Source organism: Monodon monoceros, unplaced genomic scaffold (genome assembly GCF_005190385.1).
Source record: "Monodon monoceros isolate NGI ecotype Baffin Bay Population unplaced genomic scaffold, NGI_Narwhal_1 Super_Scaffold_6, whole genome shotgun sequence".
Lineage (NCBI taxonomy): Eukaryota > Metazoa > Chordata > Mammalia > Artiodactyla > Monodontidae > Monodon > Monodon monoceros.
The window spans coordinates 54064519-54083997 of NW_021703783.1; the positions used below are offsets into that span (position 1 = coordinate 54064519).

General features: G+C 40.5%; 1 protein-coding gene and 1 long non-coding RNA gene across 4 annotated transcripts in view; one reads left to right on the forward strand and one right to left on the reverse strand.

Moving 5' to 3' along the window:
• Positions 1-16884, forward strand: part of MYRFL (myelin regulatory factor like) — a 118872-nt gene extending 101988 nt beyond the window's left edge. Inside the window, exons 21-26 of the mRNA XM_029204213.1 lie at positions 6389-6451; positions 7098-7185; positions 9130-9204; positions 12065-12185; positions 12515-12589; positions 12717-16884. Of these exons, the coding sequence (XP_029060046.1) occupies positions 6389-6451; positions 7098-7185; positions 9130-9204; positions 12065-12185; positions 12515-12589; positions 12717-12803 (509 nt within the window). The 3' untranslated portion in view covers positions 12804-16884. The remainder of the gene's footprint in view (positions 1-6388; positions 6452-7097; positions 7186-9129; positions 9205-12064; positions 12186-12514; positions 12590-12716) is intronic.
• LOC114885012 overlaps positions 2700-19479 on the reverse strand; it is a 205431-nt gene continuing 188651 nt past the window's right edge. For all 3 annotated transcript variants that reach the window (XR_003790986.1, XR_003790988.1, XR_003790987.1), the window contains one exon: positions 2700-2992. This is a non-coding gene — a long non-coding RNA (uncharacterized LOC114885012). The remainder of the gene's footprint in view (positions 2993-19479) is intronic.

Sequence of the window (19479 nt, forward strand, 5' to 3'; positions counted from 1 at the left end):
CTCTCTCTCTCTCTCTCTCTCTCTCTCTCTCTCTCTCTCTCTCTCTCACAGAAAGTGAGAAATTCTCACTGAGAATTTTCATGTTAAAAAAATTGGGACTTCCCTGGCGGTCCAGTGGTTAGGACTCTGTGCTTCCACTGAAGGGGGCAGGGGTTTGATCCCTGGTCTGGGAACTAAGATCCCACATGCCGTGCGGCCAAAAAATAAATAGATAAATATAATAAATTATGGAAACTTGATCAAGGACTAAAAGTGTAATTATCTCTGTAAGATCAAATACTGTACATCCCAATGTATACTAAGTTATTATTGTTTCTAGAACTCTCCTTCTGTATACACACATTTTAACAAGTGTCTAAAATAATGATGAGGATGATGCTAATAATAACAATACATACATATCAGTGTGACTTATCAATTAAGATGCTGTGGTAACAACAACTCCCAAATCACTGTGGCTTAATGTGACAAAAATTTATTTGACTCTCTCTCTATGTCAAATGTCGATCAAAAGAGGGATCTTGTTCATCACGCCATTCAGGACTCAGCTGATAGAGACTCCTTCTCAGTACATATTTCCACAGCCTCTATAGAGGTGGTAAGAGAATGGGGCAAATTGTGCACTGGCTCTTACAGCTTCCATGTGGGTGTAACACAAGTCACTTCTGCTTACATGTTACTGGCCAAAGCAAGTGACATTGGTCATGTCTAATTTAAAAACAGTTGGTGAAGTGCAGACCTAACACATGCCTGGAAGAAGATGAGCCAGAATATTTTTGAGTAGACCTAATGACTAATGACATGTAGACTATGGTCAGTGGTTGAAGTTTGGGGGCAGAAGTGTAATTTCCTTTGATATTATTTCATATTCGAGGCGTGAATAAATAACTTCTACAAATCACCATCACCACCATCATCAGTAACAGCACATAATGAGGTGTTACTATTGTATGCAAGGCACTGTCATAAGTAGGCTACACGAGTAAGTCCTTTAGTCCTCACAAGCTTGAAAGATAGGCACTGTCATTATCCCCTTTTTTTTTCCAGTGAGAAGCTAAGGCACAGAGAGTTTTCCCCCGCACCTATAGGAGGCAATGCTTGTAGTGTTTTTCTCATGAAAGCAATTTTTCATTGAACTTGGGAACAGATGCATCACTATAGAGTGAGGATAAAAGTTCAATGTGAAGGAAGAAATTTTCAGTTTCGGAGATCATATCCTCAATAGTTTTAAATATGGAAAAATCCATTACTGTCTCAGAAATGCCCCAGAACCTCCCTTCCCTTTTTAAAGCACGTGGAACCTTGTGGCTGGTAACCCTTTTCCTCACCTTCGGAGTCCACCTTGAGGATACTGGGTGTCATTTTCTGAGAGCAGTGCTCAAATGAGACCATCTGACCCATGTGAGGTGGATAACAATGAATCCTGAACAGGAAGAGGTTGGGAACTGGCCCAATCTTCATTTTCAGAAAGTTTTTTGACCCTTGAGCAAATTCACTCCCATAGCAACCAGCTCTTCACATCAAGGGGATATTGGGAAGAGTAGCCCTTATCAAACCACATGGAAGGTTTATTGCCATCTTCTCTGGGACAATGAGTGTCTGCTCATCTTATGTTTCCATAACGATGAGAGACACTGAAGAGACTCCTAAGAAAGAAGATTTGCTCCAAGGTGTCTGGCTGTGTCCTCCTAGACACGGCTATCATCAGCTTCTCTGGCTAAAAACGGAGTTTAAATTCTGCTTTATCAGGCTCTCAGACACACTGGGAAAGTTGTTTCCCTCTTCCCTCTTTCAACTTGAGAAAAAAACGGAAAGGATTTAAATGTTCTATTTACTATAACCTTCAGGAAACTTGAAAACTCTGGGGGATTTAGAGTCATAGAAGGTCAGAGAGCAGCTACACCAGTGGCTCCCTGACTTTTTGACCCCGAGATTATGAATCCATTATGCTTTTACAATTATTTGACTGAGAAAGTACGTAGAGGGAGAATGTAACTATAAATTCTCTTAAGCTTTTAATCAAATTATTTTTGTTAATTCAACAGCAACATTTGAAAAATGGTACAAATCTATGGGAGAGACTGTTACTTTTCAAGTCCACAGCCAACACCACAGACCCCTTTATGTAATCATCTGGGATTCCAGAGTCCCCAGGTCAGAAGAATCTCTGATTTATACCAATTTACCCATTTTATGACTGATGAAATAGAGGCTGAAGACTTTGCTTAAGATTCTGCAGTGAATTATGAGCAAAGTAGAAATCGAAATCTGGGTCCCCTGTCCCCACCATTCTGCCTCCACTTATTTGGGCTTGGTGTGTGCATGTACCTGGGGACAACTCTAGAAGATGCAGAAAGTATCTACTCTATGGCTCTAGAAAGCCCTTTCAGCACCCTCTGCCTCCTCCCCTTTGCCTACAGCCATTAAAAAAAAATGTTATGGAAATATAGTTGATTTACAATGTTGTGTTAGTTTCAGGTGTACAGCAAAGTGAGATAAAAATATATATAAGATTCTTTTCCATTATTTGTTATTACAAGATATTGAGTATAGTTCCCTGTGCTATACAGTAGGTCCTTGTTGGTTATCTATTTTATATATAGTAATGTGTATATTTTAATCCCAACCTCCTAATTTATCCCTCCTCCCCTTTCCCCTTTGGCGCTATAAGTTTGCTTTCTATGTCTGTGAGTCTCTGTTTTGTAAATAAGTTCATTTGTATCATCTTTTTAGATTCCACATATAAGTGATATCATATGATATTTGTCTTTGTCTGACTTACTTCACCGATAATCTCTAGGTCCATCCATGTTGCTGCAAATGGCATTATTTCACTCTTTTTATGGCTGAGTAATATTCCGTTGTGTGCCTATAGCCACTGAGATGTTGTCCCCAGTGTGGGATATTTCTGGGGGCCCGAAGAAAAGCATTTCTCCTCTGCTGCTGCTCCATCTTTTGCCTCTGTCCAGGGCAACATATGACATCAGGGTTCCTAAATCCAAAAGAAGAGAAAACCAGGCAAATATTCTTTTCAACAAGATGTTTCTGAGGCATTTAAGACCAATTACAAATTTAAGAATAAAAATTTTTTAATTAAAAAAAAACCTTAGACTAACTCTCAGTGAGATGTGGAGTAATATTTAATAGTTTACCAAGCCCCAGAACACATTTATGAGCCTCCTTCCTGAGGAGTAAGACTACTAGTAAAATAAGTACAGGGAAATCAGCATTTTTATGACATGCTGAGCTCAAGCCATTATTCTTCCTTTGGGCCTAAGTTGGTTGCTTAAAATGTCTTTGAGAAAGGTTATCCCCTCTTCTCACACTTTAATAAAAGGTTTGCATAAGACTAATAGGAAGTGGAAAGTGGGTATTTCAAAATATTCAGATTCTACTCTGAGGAACTGAGTGTGATGCATCAGATTTTAATCTATGGAACTAATAAAGATTTAAATAGGCAGCAGAGTTAGATATTAAAAACTTAAGAGCCTGTGGGAAAAAGCATCAGTGGAGTTCTACAGATTTTAAGAGATTTGGTAAAGACTTTTAAAATCTCACAAAGCAAAAGGCATCTGTAATTCATGCTTATTTTGATTTGGAGACCAGACCTCTGAGAAGAGTCAATGATTGAAAGAAAATGTTTCCCCGTGTTAAAGGACTCAGTCGTCGATTGGTTGGGCTCATTGACTTTTTCTTGGCCTGAGCCTGTTTTAATCATGAAAGAAAAAGGTATCCAAGATGTATTGGGAATCAGCCATCAGTGCAGTTTTACAAGTAGTGCAATACACACATTCTACCACGACAGGATATACTTTGGTTGGACACCATCTTAAGTCTCTCCTCTCCAGAAGTTTCTAATTTAGTTTATGGGGAGATCTCATCTGCTGATTGTGAAATATATCTCCAACTTTACGATGGAAACCATTGGGAATGTATATTAACTTTATAGGGAATATTGCTGGAAGGCACTTGTAAAATGAGAGCCACCCTTATATGACTACAGGAGAATTTATGGTTTTCCAATAACCAGCCTTTCGGAATTGAATAGTCTTGCCTCAGAGAAGTGACAAAGTCGAGATGTTTTACAGGAGACTCAAAATTTATTTCCAATTCTGCTTTTGAAAAGCCATTTTCATAATTCTAAGCTGTAAGATTATCTCTCCTCAACTTCACCTTTTTATTACTGTTAAAAAACACTTTATCCCATTAGATGCTAAATCTTAATCACAGGGTTCTACGTCTCCAGGAATCCAGAAATACACTTCTGTGGAAGTAAGACAACTCTGTAGTTCTATTGCCAGACTTTACAATTACGTTTTTTCTGAAAATTCAGCAGGAAAATAGAACAAAAGGTAGGGAAAGAAAACAGACAGGATAGAGAAGTCGGGCTTCCCCTTCTCTTTATGCCTCATTTGCCTTGTAAATAAGCCTTCTATGGAAGCAGTCATAAGCAAAACTCATAGCAGGAGACATGTGCTCGAAAATTACTATTTGAATAGCTGGAATCCAAGAAATCTGGAGGCCTTTTAGACAGTACACACATTTTTAGGTAAAGGGAAATATTCAGTTTTCTAGAAAATCACCATATATCAAGGTCCATTTCTTCTTAAAGGGAAGCATCACGCTGGGGAGGAATTTCAGGAAACTTCCCTCACCTTCAAGTTCTCTCACTTCCATTTGCTAACAGGATGAAGAAGCCCAGCTCCCCCGAGTCCACTCCTAGCACCCCTCTGCACCCATCCCCTAGGGGTGTCTCCTTTGAGTGTGGAAGAGGAAACATTTTTCTAGAAGATACATGATTGGCTTTCCCTGCTCCCTTCCTCTTTTCCTGACTCTCCTCCTTCCATCCTTCCACAGATACGTAGTGAGCCCCACAGTTGAGCCTGGCATTGCCTTATGTGGGGATACAATAGTGAACAAGATGCAGTCTTCCAAAAGCTCACAGTTAGGTTTCTAGACAAGAAAACCAGCCCTTCCACTTAGTGTGAGAAGTACTAACCTGGACAGATACTTAGGAGCGACTAACCCCCAGAAGTCTGCACCGTTGCTTTGCTTTCTACCCTGAAATTCCATACAGAAACTTGTTTTAGCTCTTGTCTCTTTTTCTTTCCCATGAAAGCAGCACATATTGTTTTAACTTACGTCTCTTGTTAAATAAGGTTAACGTCTTTGTGTTTTGCCCCAAATTATATTGAAAAACATAGATATTGTTTAATGAAAATGAAGGACTGCAATAAAGAGTACATATACTTGAGAAAACATCTGCAAATTTAAAAACTGACTGCAAAAACTTTAAAATTCTTTTGTTGGGTTTGCTTAACAATTCACTAAATGGTTGCTTTTACCATCCACTTTAAAAAGATACATTTTTTTCCCCATAGCCTTAACAATAGTCATCTGAGTGGTTACCTTTTCAATATTGCTTTTAAAATGCCTTTTCGACTCTGACGGGTCATAACCACTCCCCTGGCTTCCTTCCCCACAAGCGAGCTCTGGCCCCATACCAGTGATTTGAGTCCTCTCCTCAGCTGGCTGCAGCTCAGTTTTTAACTTAAGCTCGCTTTTTTCCTGAGTGGATCACATTATGCTTGGAGTTATAGATGATTCAAAGAATGTTAGTAGAGGTTCCCTATTCTGGAGTTTTTGAAAAAGGGCAAAGATACAAGAAAAGTAACAATCCAGAGGTAATGTGCCCTTTGGTACAGTGATAGAGAAGGTATCACTGATTGATCACCACTTAGAGGATTCGGTAATAATACATGCCGTGGCAGTGGAAGTGGGGGAGCTGTGAGCTGCAGTGATCTAATCCGGGATGGTGTCTTAGTCGGCTGGGGTTGCCATAACGAAATGCCACAGACTAGGTGACTTAAGCAACAGAAATTTATTTTCTCACAGTTCTGGAGGCTAGAAGTCCAAATTAAGGTGCTACCAGGTCTGGTTTCTTGAGGCCTCACTCCTTGGCTCAAAGACGGCCGCTTTCTCTCTGTGTCCTTACAAGGTCTCTCCTCCATGCAAGCAGGCCTCTTCATGTCCTAATCTCCTTTTCTTATAAGAATGCCACTCGGATTGGATTAGGGCCCACACTAACAGCCTCATTTTAATTTAATTATCACTTTAAAGGCCCATCTCCAAACACAGTCACATTCTGAGTGAGTTACCAGGGGTTAGGGCTTCATGCATAAGAACTTGGAGGACATAATTCAGTCCGAAACAGGTGGCTTTTTGGAGAAGGGTGACAGTAAACTAGCTCTGTATGAAATGGCATAGGGATGTGATGGGTTGAAAGGTGGGGGAAACATTCAACTGACAAGAGACAAACTAGGGCACACACCGGGTTTCTTCTCATCCTGAACAAGCTTCAAGACTGACAGACTTTCTTCCTCTTCAGGAGACAGGAGCACATCATTCTTGGCAGGACAGGCGCTAACCAACCTTGACTGGGGGAGCGACTGTAAGTTTGTATTTAAGTGACTCTCTTCTTTGTTTTTGTGGAGCCAGGCAGAATACTAACAAGCTGTGAAAGCATTACTGGAGTAAGGCACAGGGACGGAGGCTGCACTCTGCCACAAACACCCGTGGGAGTACGTTTTGATAATCGACGCCTCCCTAACCATTAAGGAGGCATTAGAAATGGTTGCATACCGCTAGGCCTTTTCGTTGATCTTCATGGATTTTAATAATTTATTTGAACTTCCTGCTCTCTTCTTCTATGTTTCTGCTACATTTTTAGTTGGTTTTCTGTTTTCTGATTTTTGTTGAATCTTTCTTTATTGGCCAGATTGCATATCACATTGCGCTCTCCATTTTCAATAAATCTCAATTTAGTAGGACTTCCACGATCCAGGCATTCTTTTGGATATTATGAGGCTGTCTATTGGAGCTTGTTTTTTTTTTTTTTTTTTTAGTTTTCTTAAAATTTACTGTAACAACAACAAAAGCCTTCTCCCCTTTCTTCTCCTTTTTTCCCCCATTTGAATGCAAATGGAATCCATTTATCTAGGAAACTCTTATTTCACATTCTGCAATTTGGAGCCTGCGCTGGAGCACAATGCTCTTTTTCTCTGCAGAAAAGTTTACTTTATTTCTTCTCAATTCAGGGATTGATACAACCATCAGTTCTATTCAGATTATGGAAATCCAGCAAATAATAGATCGTCGGTATTGCAGTAGAAGCCTCCAGTGCGGGTGGGTAAGCCTCCCCATTATCCCCTGATTGTTTCTGGAATTTACTCAGGGCTCTGGGTTTTTGAGACTGGAATGAAAGCTAATGCTACCCAGTAAAACCGATGTGTGCTTACATTGCTCCTTAAGTGAAAACACATTTGTTGCATGGTGGAAGAGGGAATCATAAAATGGTTGGTATTAGCAAATGTCAATAAACCACGGCTCCAAAGATTACAGTCTCCTGGTTTAATGGGTAAGTCCAAAGCTAAAAGCTTAGGGGGCAGCTCTGTGGCTGACTCTCTGAGGCCACATACCATAGGCACAGAGCTGTTAATTTTATAGAAAAGAAAGACATTATTACTGATGGCTCCAAGTTATGAGTGAGCTGACATTTGTATATTTTAATAACAAGGGATATCATTATTTTAATTGCTGAAAAATATAGCTTATCCTAACCTTTTCAGTTAAGAGAAAAAAATCTGGGTACTGCAAAAGTTATCAGCAATGTTCATCTCTAGTGTATCGCCTGCATCAAGGTAACAATGCATCTAGACGCATAGAGGGCAAGCATAGAAGCTTCAGCAAACACAATATGCAAGTTGTAGGCATTAAGAATAAGGAGTTATTTTTCTTTATTTGATCAGTATTTACTGGTTTAGTTAAGCCTGCTAATATTTAAGCCTGCTAGGTTAAAGGCAAGGCTGTGTATTTTGAATTGGTGTCACAAATCCTACGGATTCTCAGCCTTATTTCTTTTTCAGCCTAATGTACCTTAGGCTTCAGGCTGATGGTCCTGACTTTTGAAAATAACCTGTATGGTGCTTTATGATTTGTTTATGACCTTTACATTCATTATCTCATTGAATTCTCACAAAATCACATGAGGTTGGTATTATCCCCATTTTGCTGTTACAAAACTTGAGGCCCAGTGAGCTTGAAAAAGTCAGAGACAGACATAATTGGTTTGGTAGAATGACATAATGAAGAGTGAGATGATTTGGGTTCAAATTCCAGCACTTTGACAAGATGTTTATTCTCCCTGCGTACCCGTTTCTCATCTGTAAGATGAGGATACTTACTAGCTAAGGAGTTGGGTGCCTGGAAAGCACACAGATGTTGGGAGGCACATAGTAGGAAAAGAATTCTATTTACCCAAGCTTCCTCCAGTAGGACAAAGCCCTCCCGATCCCAGTTCAGATCTATTGCTTTTATTTTTGCTTTATTTTTAACAACCCAGTTTAATATTCATTAACGGAAATTTTAAATGATTGGCTCTTTCCCCCATTTATCTGGTTTTAAGTTATTTCTCCATATAATTCAAGGGATGGCCAGTCATAAGAACTTGTATTAGATACAATAAGCCTTTTTGTTAGGGTTTTCATTACAATAGGGATCAATGGAACTCCCCCCTTTCCCTAAGCATCCCTCATCAAGGGCGGGAGGAATGTCTGTATAAGCATTTCTGTCTTGCAGTTTTCTCCATTACTAAATGGTAATTAGGACTATAATAATTTTAGTTGATTCCAGTTCTGAAAGTACATGATATTTCCTGCTAATGTTGCCTAAAAGGGAGTGATTTACTGTAAAAAAGCTGGTATTTATTATTTCCAATTTTCCTTTCCAGAGGGATTGTTAGTTTGAGGACTTTGCCTCATTTGTCTTCTGAAATCTGTATCTCCTTAAGGGGAACTGAAGTCATTTCCTATTTGTTTAGTTTTGTGCATATGGTCTGGGATTTGACTTTCTGTCATTTCTTCTGTGTATTTTAACAAACCATAAATCTTTGTGGTATATTTCATATATAGTAAGATCCGAAAGAGATCACTTTGAAATTTAAACTTGATTTTCTGTATCTGTTACGTATTATAGAATATTTCACAGTTTACATAGTATACAAAAAGTAGAAAAAACCCTTTTGAACCCTTTCCTGAGTATTTTGATTTGTGTTTTTTTTTCCATAATTAGGTCTGGAAATTACAATTACCATATTCCTGTTAATAAGTACACACCCACCAATGTAAAATTCTCTCTGGAAATCAAGTAAGTGCATAGCTGTAAAAGACAATTCTGTTTTTATCACTATTTGAATAACAATACTGAATTTCCTTCACAATTTGATCAGTAAGTTAGGAGGTGGAAAGTTATCAGTTAAAGAATAATGGTTGGGTTGAGAGTTAGGCCAGCTTGAGGGAGGGGTTCTCAAAATGAAGGTTGGGGCCTTCCAGGCTCCCTCCAGTGGAATGGAAAGGCTCTGTGCTGTATACTCATACCTACAAAGTGACAGTGACCCTGGGTTTGATGCTCTCAGACTGCCCCTGGCTGTGTCCCTTGGAATTGGGGTGGGAACTAGAGTAATAGTGTGGCCCTGGCCCCCTGGATGTGGGGGGCTGCACATTTTTGTGAGCTTCTGGGAGCAATGCTAATGCAGACACCACCCCCTTCCCCCAAGGGAGTTGAAAAAAAGAAGTCAGAGTTTGGAGGTGGGCAGACCAGTGTTCAGATTTTGTCTCTGTCACTTACTAATTCTGTAATCTTGGGGAAACCACTTATCCTCTCTGAGCTACTGTTTATTCATTTATAAGATGTGTTTGACATTATACCATAACAAGGAGAGCTGCTGTGAGAATCACAGATAATAACAGTGAAATTAATAACTACCATTTGCTGAGCACAGACTATATGCCAGACACTCTACACTTTACTACTGGGTCATATAATCCTCTCAACAACCCGCTGAGGTTGGCATTTTTTTTTTCTAGTTTATATTTTTCAGATGGGAACACTTAGTTTAGAGAGGTCAAAAAGCCTGTCCCAAAACTCATAGCGAGTAAGTGGTGGAGCTGGGCTTCAAATCAGCCCTTCCTTTTAACCATCACTTTCCTGCCTCCCCAGTGACATGAGATATTTAAGAACATTGCCCCTTCCTGGCACATAGCAGGCACTTCATATTATGACTGCCTTTCCTCCAAAAATCACAAAACTCTAATCTATTTTATCAGCTATTTAAAATAATTATGGTACTTTAAGACTTTTGCAGAAATTATGCAGTGAGATACCATGCAGATAGATGGTGTTTATTTTGTGTCTCTTGATGTCAGTTTCTTCTTTGTCCCTTCCACATTTCCTCTCTTCTCCCTTTCCTTTCTCCCTTTCCTCTGTCCTCCCCACTTTCCCTCCGTTTCCACAGCTCTGTTACTCTTCCTCCATCAGTCCCTCCCCCCTCCCCACCCCATCTCTTCCTCTGTTTCACTCAGACTTCATACTCCTTCTCTCATCCACTTTGCTTCTACAATGAGGTAATGACACACGCCAACTGCTTGCCTTGGAAAGGTTTGTTTCAAGCAGCTAAAATTCCATGACTTAGAACCCACCATATTTACAGGCAGAGCAAAAGCTAAATGTACTATTCTCTAGCACTCTCTAAGCAACCTGGAACATCGTTTCCTCATTCGTTCCTAGCTTCGATGGAGGGAAATAAGTGAAGTGGTATATCCCCTGAAGTGGCAGAAGGTCATCTTGAACCACTAAATCAGGCTATTTTTTTTTTTAATATAAATTTACTTATTTTTTGGCTGTGTTGGGTCTTTGTTGCTGCTTGTGGGCTTTCTCTAGTTGCGGTGAGCAGGGGCTACTCTTCGTCTTGGTGTGTGGGCTTCTCATTGCAGTGGCTTCTCTTGTTGCAGAGCACGAGCTCTAGGCATGTGGGCTTCAGCAGTTGTGGCGCACAGGCTTAGTTGCTCTGTGGCATGTGGGATCTTCCCGGACCACGGCTCGAACCCGTGTCCCCTGCATTGGCAGGCGGATTCTTAACCACTGCGCCACCAGGGAAGCCCCTAAATCAGGCTTTTTAGATTAAGAACCATTTTTTTCTAACATGGGTGATCTTAAAATAACACATATACTCAACCGAGATTGTAGGTTGTCCCACTTGTGCAAAAATATTGTTTGCAAAAATATTGTTTCCAAAGACAGATGGATCTCATCCTCTTGATGATGATTCTTGGGCCAGCCTCCAGAGAAGAACCATTCTTTCTGACAGGTCTTCCACCCTGATACTTGAAGGGCTTATAATTCCTAACGGGGCTCACCTGCACATCCCTACCTGTGTTGTTTGCCTCTCTGATTCAAACAATACCTACCCAGAGCAGGAGTCTGCAGAATCTGAAATCCTGGAAACTTCAGATGGAAGCAAATTCAGCTGCCAGTGAAAAGAGAAGGAATACATCCAAAAATTATTTAAAAATCTAGGAAGATAAGAATTTCTGATGTTGAGGTGATTTAAGTCATGAGATTAGGTTTTAGAGACTGTCATGTGTTATCTCAGTTTTAGTTTTAGTCAGTTCCAGGCTACTGTAACAAGAACCCCATAGACTGGGTGGCTTAAACCACAAACATTCATTCCTCACAGTTCTGGAGATTGGGAAGTCCAAGATCAAGGCACTAGCAGATTCGGTGTCTGGTGAGAGTCCACTTCCTGGTTGATAGGTAGCCGTCTTCTCTCTATGTCCTCACTCGGCAGAATGGATGAGAGACCTGGGCTCCTTTTTATGAGGTCACTATTCCCACTCATGAGGGCTCCACCGTCATGACCTGGTCACTTTCTAAAGGCTCTACCTCCTAACACCATCACATTAGAGGTTAAGATTTAAACATACGAATTTTGGAGAGGACACAAACATTCAGTCCATAACAGTAGTCATCTGAGATTGAGTTTCTGTTATAATGAGATGTGAACTAGTATATTGGCATCCATGAGCTTTGTGTAATAACATGCCTATTTGGAACTTTGAATGGATTTCCAAGGTATGTTCCCATTAGCCCCTCTTCTTATCAAGATGTAGCCTAGTGGGAGCTGGTAACTTCTTTTCCATTTGCCCTTTCTTTTCTTTGTCTCTTGAAGCACAACAGAGCCATTGATAGTCTTCCAGTGCAAGTTCACCCTTGGAAATATGTGTTTCCATAGTAAAAGGGAAGCCAAAGGCATGCAAAGCCACCAAGAAGTCTCCCAGGAGATGACACAGGTAACGTTTTCCAGCTCCTCGGCATTCCGTCCCCATTCTAGAAGAAGTGTGTCTACAGTTGTGGCACAGCCTCTGTTCTTCACTGAGAGAGATGCCATGAGCCACAGGCCAATGTTTCCCTTTGCTGGCTCTGATCACAGAGCTTTGTTCAGCATCTTCTATGCATCCTTCAGAAGCTGCAGACTTTTCCAGCAACACCATCAAAAGCTGTTGTCACAAATACCTCTCCTACAGCAGTCAAGGGAATGCTTTTTCAGCCTATGTTCTTTCCAACTGAGTGTAAAATACAGTTATGAAATGGATCTCTCTCTCTTTCATTCATTATTTAGGGATATCAGCACATTTGGAGCCTCCCTGCAGCCCCATTCTTTGACAGCGCATACCATTTCCGGGTAGCTGCGCCGGTAAGCTCTCTTTTTTTCCTTTTACTTTTCAGTGAGAAAGAAATGAGCCATTAGATAAATAAACTTTAGCTACAATTAGTTCTTACATTAATCATTCTCTCTTTTCTTTTCCCCCTTGTTCTGACAGGATTTAGCTGACTGTTCAACGGATCCTTATTTTGCTGGGATATTCTTTACAGACTACTTCTTTTACTTCTATCGACACTGTGTCTAATTTATTCAAGTTTGTTTGGGGACTTTACCAAAGAAAAATACTCAAATACAGTTAACGGAAACTTACAACCTCTTGCAACTTCTTTCTTCTCTTTGTAAAACATTCACATTTATTGCCAAAGGGCTTTTTCCAGGCTTTGGCTTCCAACAGTTTTGAGACATTAATGAGGAAAATAAAGTGTTTGCTGGAACTTGAGATAATGTGGTGTTTGATTTTGCCATGACTATGAGGAAAACGTTTCCTGGAGTAAACAGCACTGTCGGATTTGAAAGTACTGCTTCTGTTACTAAGGAAGCTGTGAAGTCAAAATGGGTAGGTTTAACTTTACTTTGTCTTAATGTATCTCAACGCTTTTGAGAAAAACAAAAAGGCCTATTTCAGCCATGTCAACTTGGACCCGCTAAACACAGACTCTTGAGAATTTGTGATGACCAAATGTGTGTTGGGGGAGGGGTGGGTGATGTCTGATGCTGAGCTCACATTTAGGCAAACTATTGCTATGTGTAGGTGTGTGTGTGCACACGCATGCACACTACGTACACTAGCGTAGAGAATGTAGCTTGCTAATAAACTGGGCTTAAGAAAAATAATTGCAGTTCTACTTTGTAAGGTTTGATGGATGCTAACTTTCTGTATCCTCTTGGGAAGCACTAGCTTGTGACAAGTCCTTTAAGGTAACCCAGACAGTCTAGGCTCAGATAGTTGCATTTGATCTTCCAGTTGTCATTGATTTGTTTTGTTGTTCTTCCTCTACTTATAAGGGGTTCTCTTACAGATCATTAAGACCCATTTCCATTGTTTATAGCTGAATTAGCTTTGGATACTTCTACCTGGTTTATGGGTAGATCTGTATGCCCTTCCCAACTTAGAAGAGCCGGAAATCCTCTAGCTGGAGTGTTATCAACTATATCTTTTATTTTCTGTATTCTGATGTTTTGACGCCTTGGGGTCTTGCTGACCCTCATGGAACACCACCTCCCAGGGTTAGCCAGTTCCTAGAGATAGTAAACAACTTGCCCACCTGCGATTTTTCAAATACAAACCAGCAAATCTGGAGCTCACACTCCAACCACCTCCTTTATCAAGTTCTCATACTGCGGGCCACTATCCACCTGCCCTAATCACTCCAGGGCCATGTACCAGACAACTAGGGACAGCCCCTATAGCCCAGCGCCCGCTACGATTACTCAACTAGCCAGTCCCAAGCCTGTTTCCCCTGCCTCACCTGTTCCTTCCGTGGGAACCACAAAAAAGGCTTTTGCCCAAGGTTGCTCCCTCTCCCCCTGCCTCCTGACTGACCCTGCTGCTTCCCAGTGTGGTCCCCCAAGGCGTGGCATGTCTCCTCCTCTTGGGAACTGTAACAAACTACCTTTTCAATGGTGATCATCTTCTGATCTGTTGACCTTCCTATACCTTAAAATTTTCATTAATACACTATATTTTAGGACATGGCGATTCAAGCCACTCTAGCTCTAGCTTCAGGTAGCAGCGCTGCTGAATGGCTTATCTTACTGTTGGCATGTGTGATACTGTAATTTACAATAAGAAATGTATATTTGATTTTGTCCCCAGTTCCTGGCACAGAGCTCCCAAAACCTTTGGAATTCCCTAAGTGCTGAGAGAGATAAAGGTGTCTTTTGTTTTGTCAGTGAGGTGACATTTGGATGGCACAAAAAGATGGGGGCTGGTTGCCAGGACAACCAATCATGTGATTAGAGGGTTTGAACTTCCAGTCCCACCCGTGATTTCTGGGGAGGGACAAGGAGCTGGAGGTTGATTTCAATTAATCATAATTAATCAATTAATCAATCATAATTTAATTAATCATGCCTATATAATGAATCCAGAGTTCGGAGAGCTTATGGATTGGTGAACACGTGGAGATTTGGGAAGACTGGCAGCCTTGGAGAGGGCATGGATGTTCTTCACCCTTTCTCTGCCCCTAACCCGGTGTACCTCTTCCATCTGGCTGTTCCTGAGTTATATTCTTTTATAATAAACACAGAATCTATTAAGTAAAATGTTTCTCTGAGTTCTGTGAGCCACTTTAGCAAATTAATCAAACCCAAAGCAGGAGATGGGGTCAACTCTAATCTATAGCTGGTAGGTCAGAAGCAAACATGATAACCTGGGCTTGCAACTGGCATCTGAAGTGGGCAGGAGGGGGGTGGGGGTGGGGCGTCCTGTAGGACTGAGCCCTCGGCCGGTGGAATCTGCAGCTGTGCCCCGAGAGACAGTACGAGAACCGAGCTGAGTTGCTGGACACCTCACTAGTGTCTGAGAATGGTCTGGTGCTGTGCGGGTGAGACTCCTCCATACAGTGGAATTGGGTCCCAGAACCGTGTTTAGCCTATGAGTCAAGTAGGATGAGGCAGATGGATATTTTTTCGCCCATGACAGTGGTAATCAGTAGGAATAAGTCCCCATTTGCTTATTTTCAAATGTGATTAAACACGTGCCACATGGATGGAAATTACAAGAGCTATTAAGAAAAGACACGTTCCTTACTGACACAAAAGGCATTTCGAAATAACTTAGGGACACAAAGGTAGTTTAACCCAGTAGGAGCTGAGACTTTGAAGCCAAACAGTCCTTGCCTTGGTCCTGAATCCTGACTTTGTGTATCCTTGAGCGAGTTACTTAACTTCTCTAAGCCTCAATTTCCTCATTTATAGAAGAGGATAGTGAGTATCTGCAATAGATAGGATTAAATGAGATAAAATACGTAAAGCACAGACAGGCTCTAAATAAATATAAGCTGTTATTGTTATACAGAACAGAATAGTTATAAAGATTACAGTGGGATAATAAAGGGACTGAGTAACTGAACACTCACACACAGAGGCATTCCATCAACTGTAAAAACCAAGCTGCAGATAGAGCATATGCATGTGTATTACATAATTAATTACATTAATTTGACTCTTCTACTGTTAAATACTGGTCAGTAGCCAAGTTACAGGAGTTCCTTTCGGCACATAAATCCCATGTTCTTATTCACTCACATATGTTCAGGATAATATGGGGGTTTCAGATATCTAGTTGAGTAATGTTGCCTATAAGGAGATTTCTGTAAAATGAATAGTTTCCCCACTAATCCATAAAAAACTGAAAGTCTTTTCCCCACAGAAACCTTATTACAGGAGATGTGTTGAAAGACTTCAGAACGAAAGGATTTAAGATAGTGAACAGACCTGTGGCAATCTGTGGCTTCTTGGAATCAGTTAGGACTAGAATAGACTTTGCTGCAAGTTTCTTTTTGTATTTACAGCACTTCTCCAGTTGTTAGATGTCCACTGTGGACCGGGCTGCTTCAGGCCAAAAAAATTTTCCTTGTGCCAGAGAATTTTCTGAATTTCTACTGGAGTATTCCCAAATTCACAGGATTAAAATGTCTATAAGAGTATTCCTCTCAAAAGCCCATAACCCCAGTCTAATCATAAGCAGAACATCAGACCAATCCCAGACAAGAGGCATTCTACAAAATACCTGACCAGCACTACTCAAAATTCTGGAGGTTACCAAAAACAAAGGAAGTCTGGGAAATGGTCACAGCCAAGAGGAGCTTTTTTATGTTTTTTAAAAATTTTGGCCGTGCCGCGTGGCTTGCGGGATCTTAGTTCCTGGACCAGGGATCGAACCTGGGCCCACAGCAGTGAAAGTGCAGAGTCCTAACCACTGGACCGCCAAGGAATTCCCAAGAGGAGCTTAAAAAGACGTAACTAAATGTGGTGTTCTAGAGGGCACCCTGGAACCAAAAAAGGAGATTAGATACAAACTAAGCAATTTGAATAAAGTGTGGACTTAAGAATAATGTACAGTATCAATATTGGTTCATTTTCTGTGACAGATATACCATACTAACGTTAAGATGTTAATAATGGGGGAAACTAGCTGTGGGGTTTATGGGAACTCTGTGTACCAGCTTCATAATTTTTCAAAATAAATCTAAATTTGTTCTAAAATAAAAAAAAATTATTAAAAAAAAGTAAGAAATGAAGTCCATAACAGCTGGGCTGAAATATCACATGCTGCCACAAGGTGTCATTTGTGATAACATGAGTTCAATTCTGCGCATTAATTTAATTAGCTTCCAAATACCATAAAGAATACTATATGATATAAAATATAAATACTATAAAATATACAATAACACATAACAAGTAAGATTACAACGATTTTTCTTGAGTTCTAATATAGGAACTCAAGCTCTGTCAGATTTTTTTTTTAAACTACCACACCATAAAAATTCACTTAAAACAATTAGCATGTATGGGTTCAGACCTCCAGCATTTAAAACTAAAAACATTTTGTAGAGCTCTTAACCTACCTCTTCTTCCATTTTTATTTTTATTTATTTTTCCTACACAATTTTTCAATTTCAACTTTAGTGGCAGACTCCCAACAACACGTTATTTGAGTCGTGAAACTAAAGATCCTCAAGAGGAGAGCAACAAAGGAATTCTGTTGGCAGTTTACAAACCTCCTCTTACTGGATTCTCACAAGAACCTTGTGATGTTGGGAATGAGGGGAGTTACTCACAGTTCCCCACTCTACAGATAAGGAGACTGAGGCAGAAATAGCTTAAGCAAGGATAAGAGGTGAGCCAGATTTTCTGGTGTTAAATTAATCCACTTCCACTATATACATATCTTATTCAGCGTGGGCTGTCATACAAAATTGAAGCTTGGGTGGCTTAAACAACAGGAATTTATTTCTCACTGTTCTGGAGACTGGAAAGTCTAAGATCAAGCTGCCAGCAGGCTCAGTGTCTGGAAAGGGCTGTATTCTTGAGCTGAGACACCTTGTCTAAACCTAATTACCTTCCCCAAATCAGATCTCCAGATACCATCACACTGGGGACTAGACTTCAACATAAAACTGAGCAGAAGGGCTTCCCTGGTGGCGCAGGGGACATGGGTTCGTGCCCCGATCCGGGAAGATCCCGTACCACAAAAAACAAAAAACAAACAAACCAAGCGGAACGCTGAAGGGGCCTTTCCAGGAACAGACCACCACCTTATCCCTCACCTCTTGTTCATAGAAAAGCTTTAGCCTCCTAGGCCTTCTCCGAGTTCCAAAGAGCAAATTTAATCAGAGAAGTGAGAAAATGAAGAAACAAAGGAAAACAGTCAAGCAGACAAAAATAATAGTTTAGCCATAAAACAAAGTCAAGGACCTTTAGTTTCTCCTCAAGGGCTATTGATAATATCCTGAGCCATATTCTTGAATTGCTTTGCAGATACTAAAACCCCCATCAGGTGGAAGAAGTTAATTGTACGCTGACCACCAGCACGTAAACCCCAGACTGGTTGGAACCAGAAGGTTGATGGCTGAGATTCCCGAAATATCACCGTTAACCTCATCATCAACCAATCAGAGAATTGCGCACAAGCCGATCAAGCACCCTGCAACCCTCTCCCTCACACTGTCTTTAAACACCCTTCTCTAAAAATTCATTGGGGAGTTTGGATCTTTGAGCATAAGTTGCCCAATTCTCCTTGACTGGAGATAAACCCTGCAATAAATGCTGTACTTTCCTTCACCACAACTGTTGTCAGTAGATTGGCTTTGCTTCAACGTCAGGTGAATGGACCCAAGTTTGGTTCAGTAACAAGCATATGAATTCAACAGTGAGACAATTCAGTCAATAGCATTACATCAACTTTACCCTTTGGAAATTTTTTCCTTTCTTCACAACTCTCTGAAGCTTGCAAAAGACCACCAACACAGATAATGACCCACCGAAAAGGCACTAACATGTTAATGGCTCTGGTAAGTGATACACTTACCAGGCCCTGTGAGCTGATAGGATTTATTAGAGTCCATTTAGTCATAATACAGAATAGAGGGCAGAGGGACAGACATGAGGGGAATCTCCTGTCACCAGCCACTAAGTTACATCTATTTATATTGCACCAGGGCTTAACAGCTCACTTAAGAATGCTAAATATCAACCTCACTCTGAGGAACACTTTAGGAAAAACTTCACTTGGCAAAGCTAAAAGTGTTTTGGTTTTCATTTCTTCAAGGACATATGTGATTGATTTTTGTGTCTTATACTAAAGAGCCAGTTGAGCTCTTAAGAAGCATCCAAGGATTTAAAAGCTAGTGCATTTTTGATGAGTGGTTTTTTAAAGCTTGCAGAAGCACAGCTTCAGAAACCTCCAGTTTACCAACAGTGTTCTATATACAGCTCCCTCTTTTCTTGGCTGGATTCTATGAATGGAGAAAGTCTTTGTCAATTCTTAGGATGTATTATTGGAGGAAGGGATGGATGCCAAGGATCACAATCTCAATCCTTCAATTTCTTCATGGCCCCACACAAATATAAACAAGATCACATTTTAGAAAGACTCTTGATAACATGTCTTTTCCAGAGTTGAATTCTCAAGCCATTTTTAGCTGCATCAGTCTGACCTCCTGTTGAAATGCAGAATAACTGAGAAAAGAACTAGACTCAGAGCCAGGAAACTTGGTCCTGGTCCTGGCTCAATAACTCGCCATTGGTGTCATCTTGGATACTTTACTTCACTTCCCCAGTTGCAAAATTGGATCCATAATAGTCCTGCCTACACTAAGGATTACTGTGGACCCTACGTGAGATATTTATGTAAAACCTCTTTGTAAAGTGGAAAGTGTACAAGTACAAGAATCATTAACGATGGTCCCTGG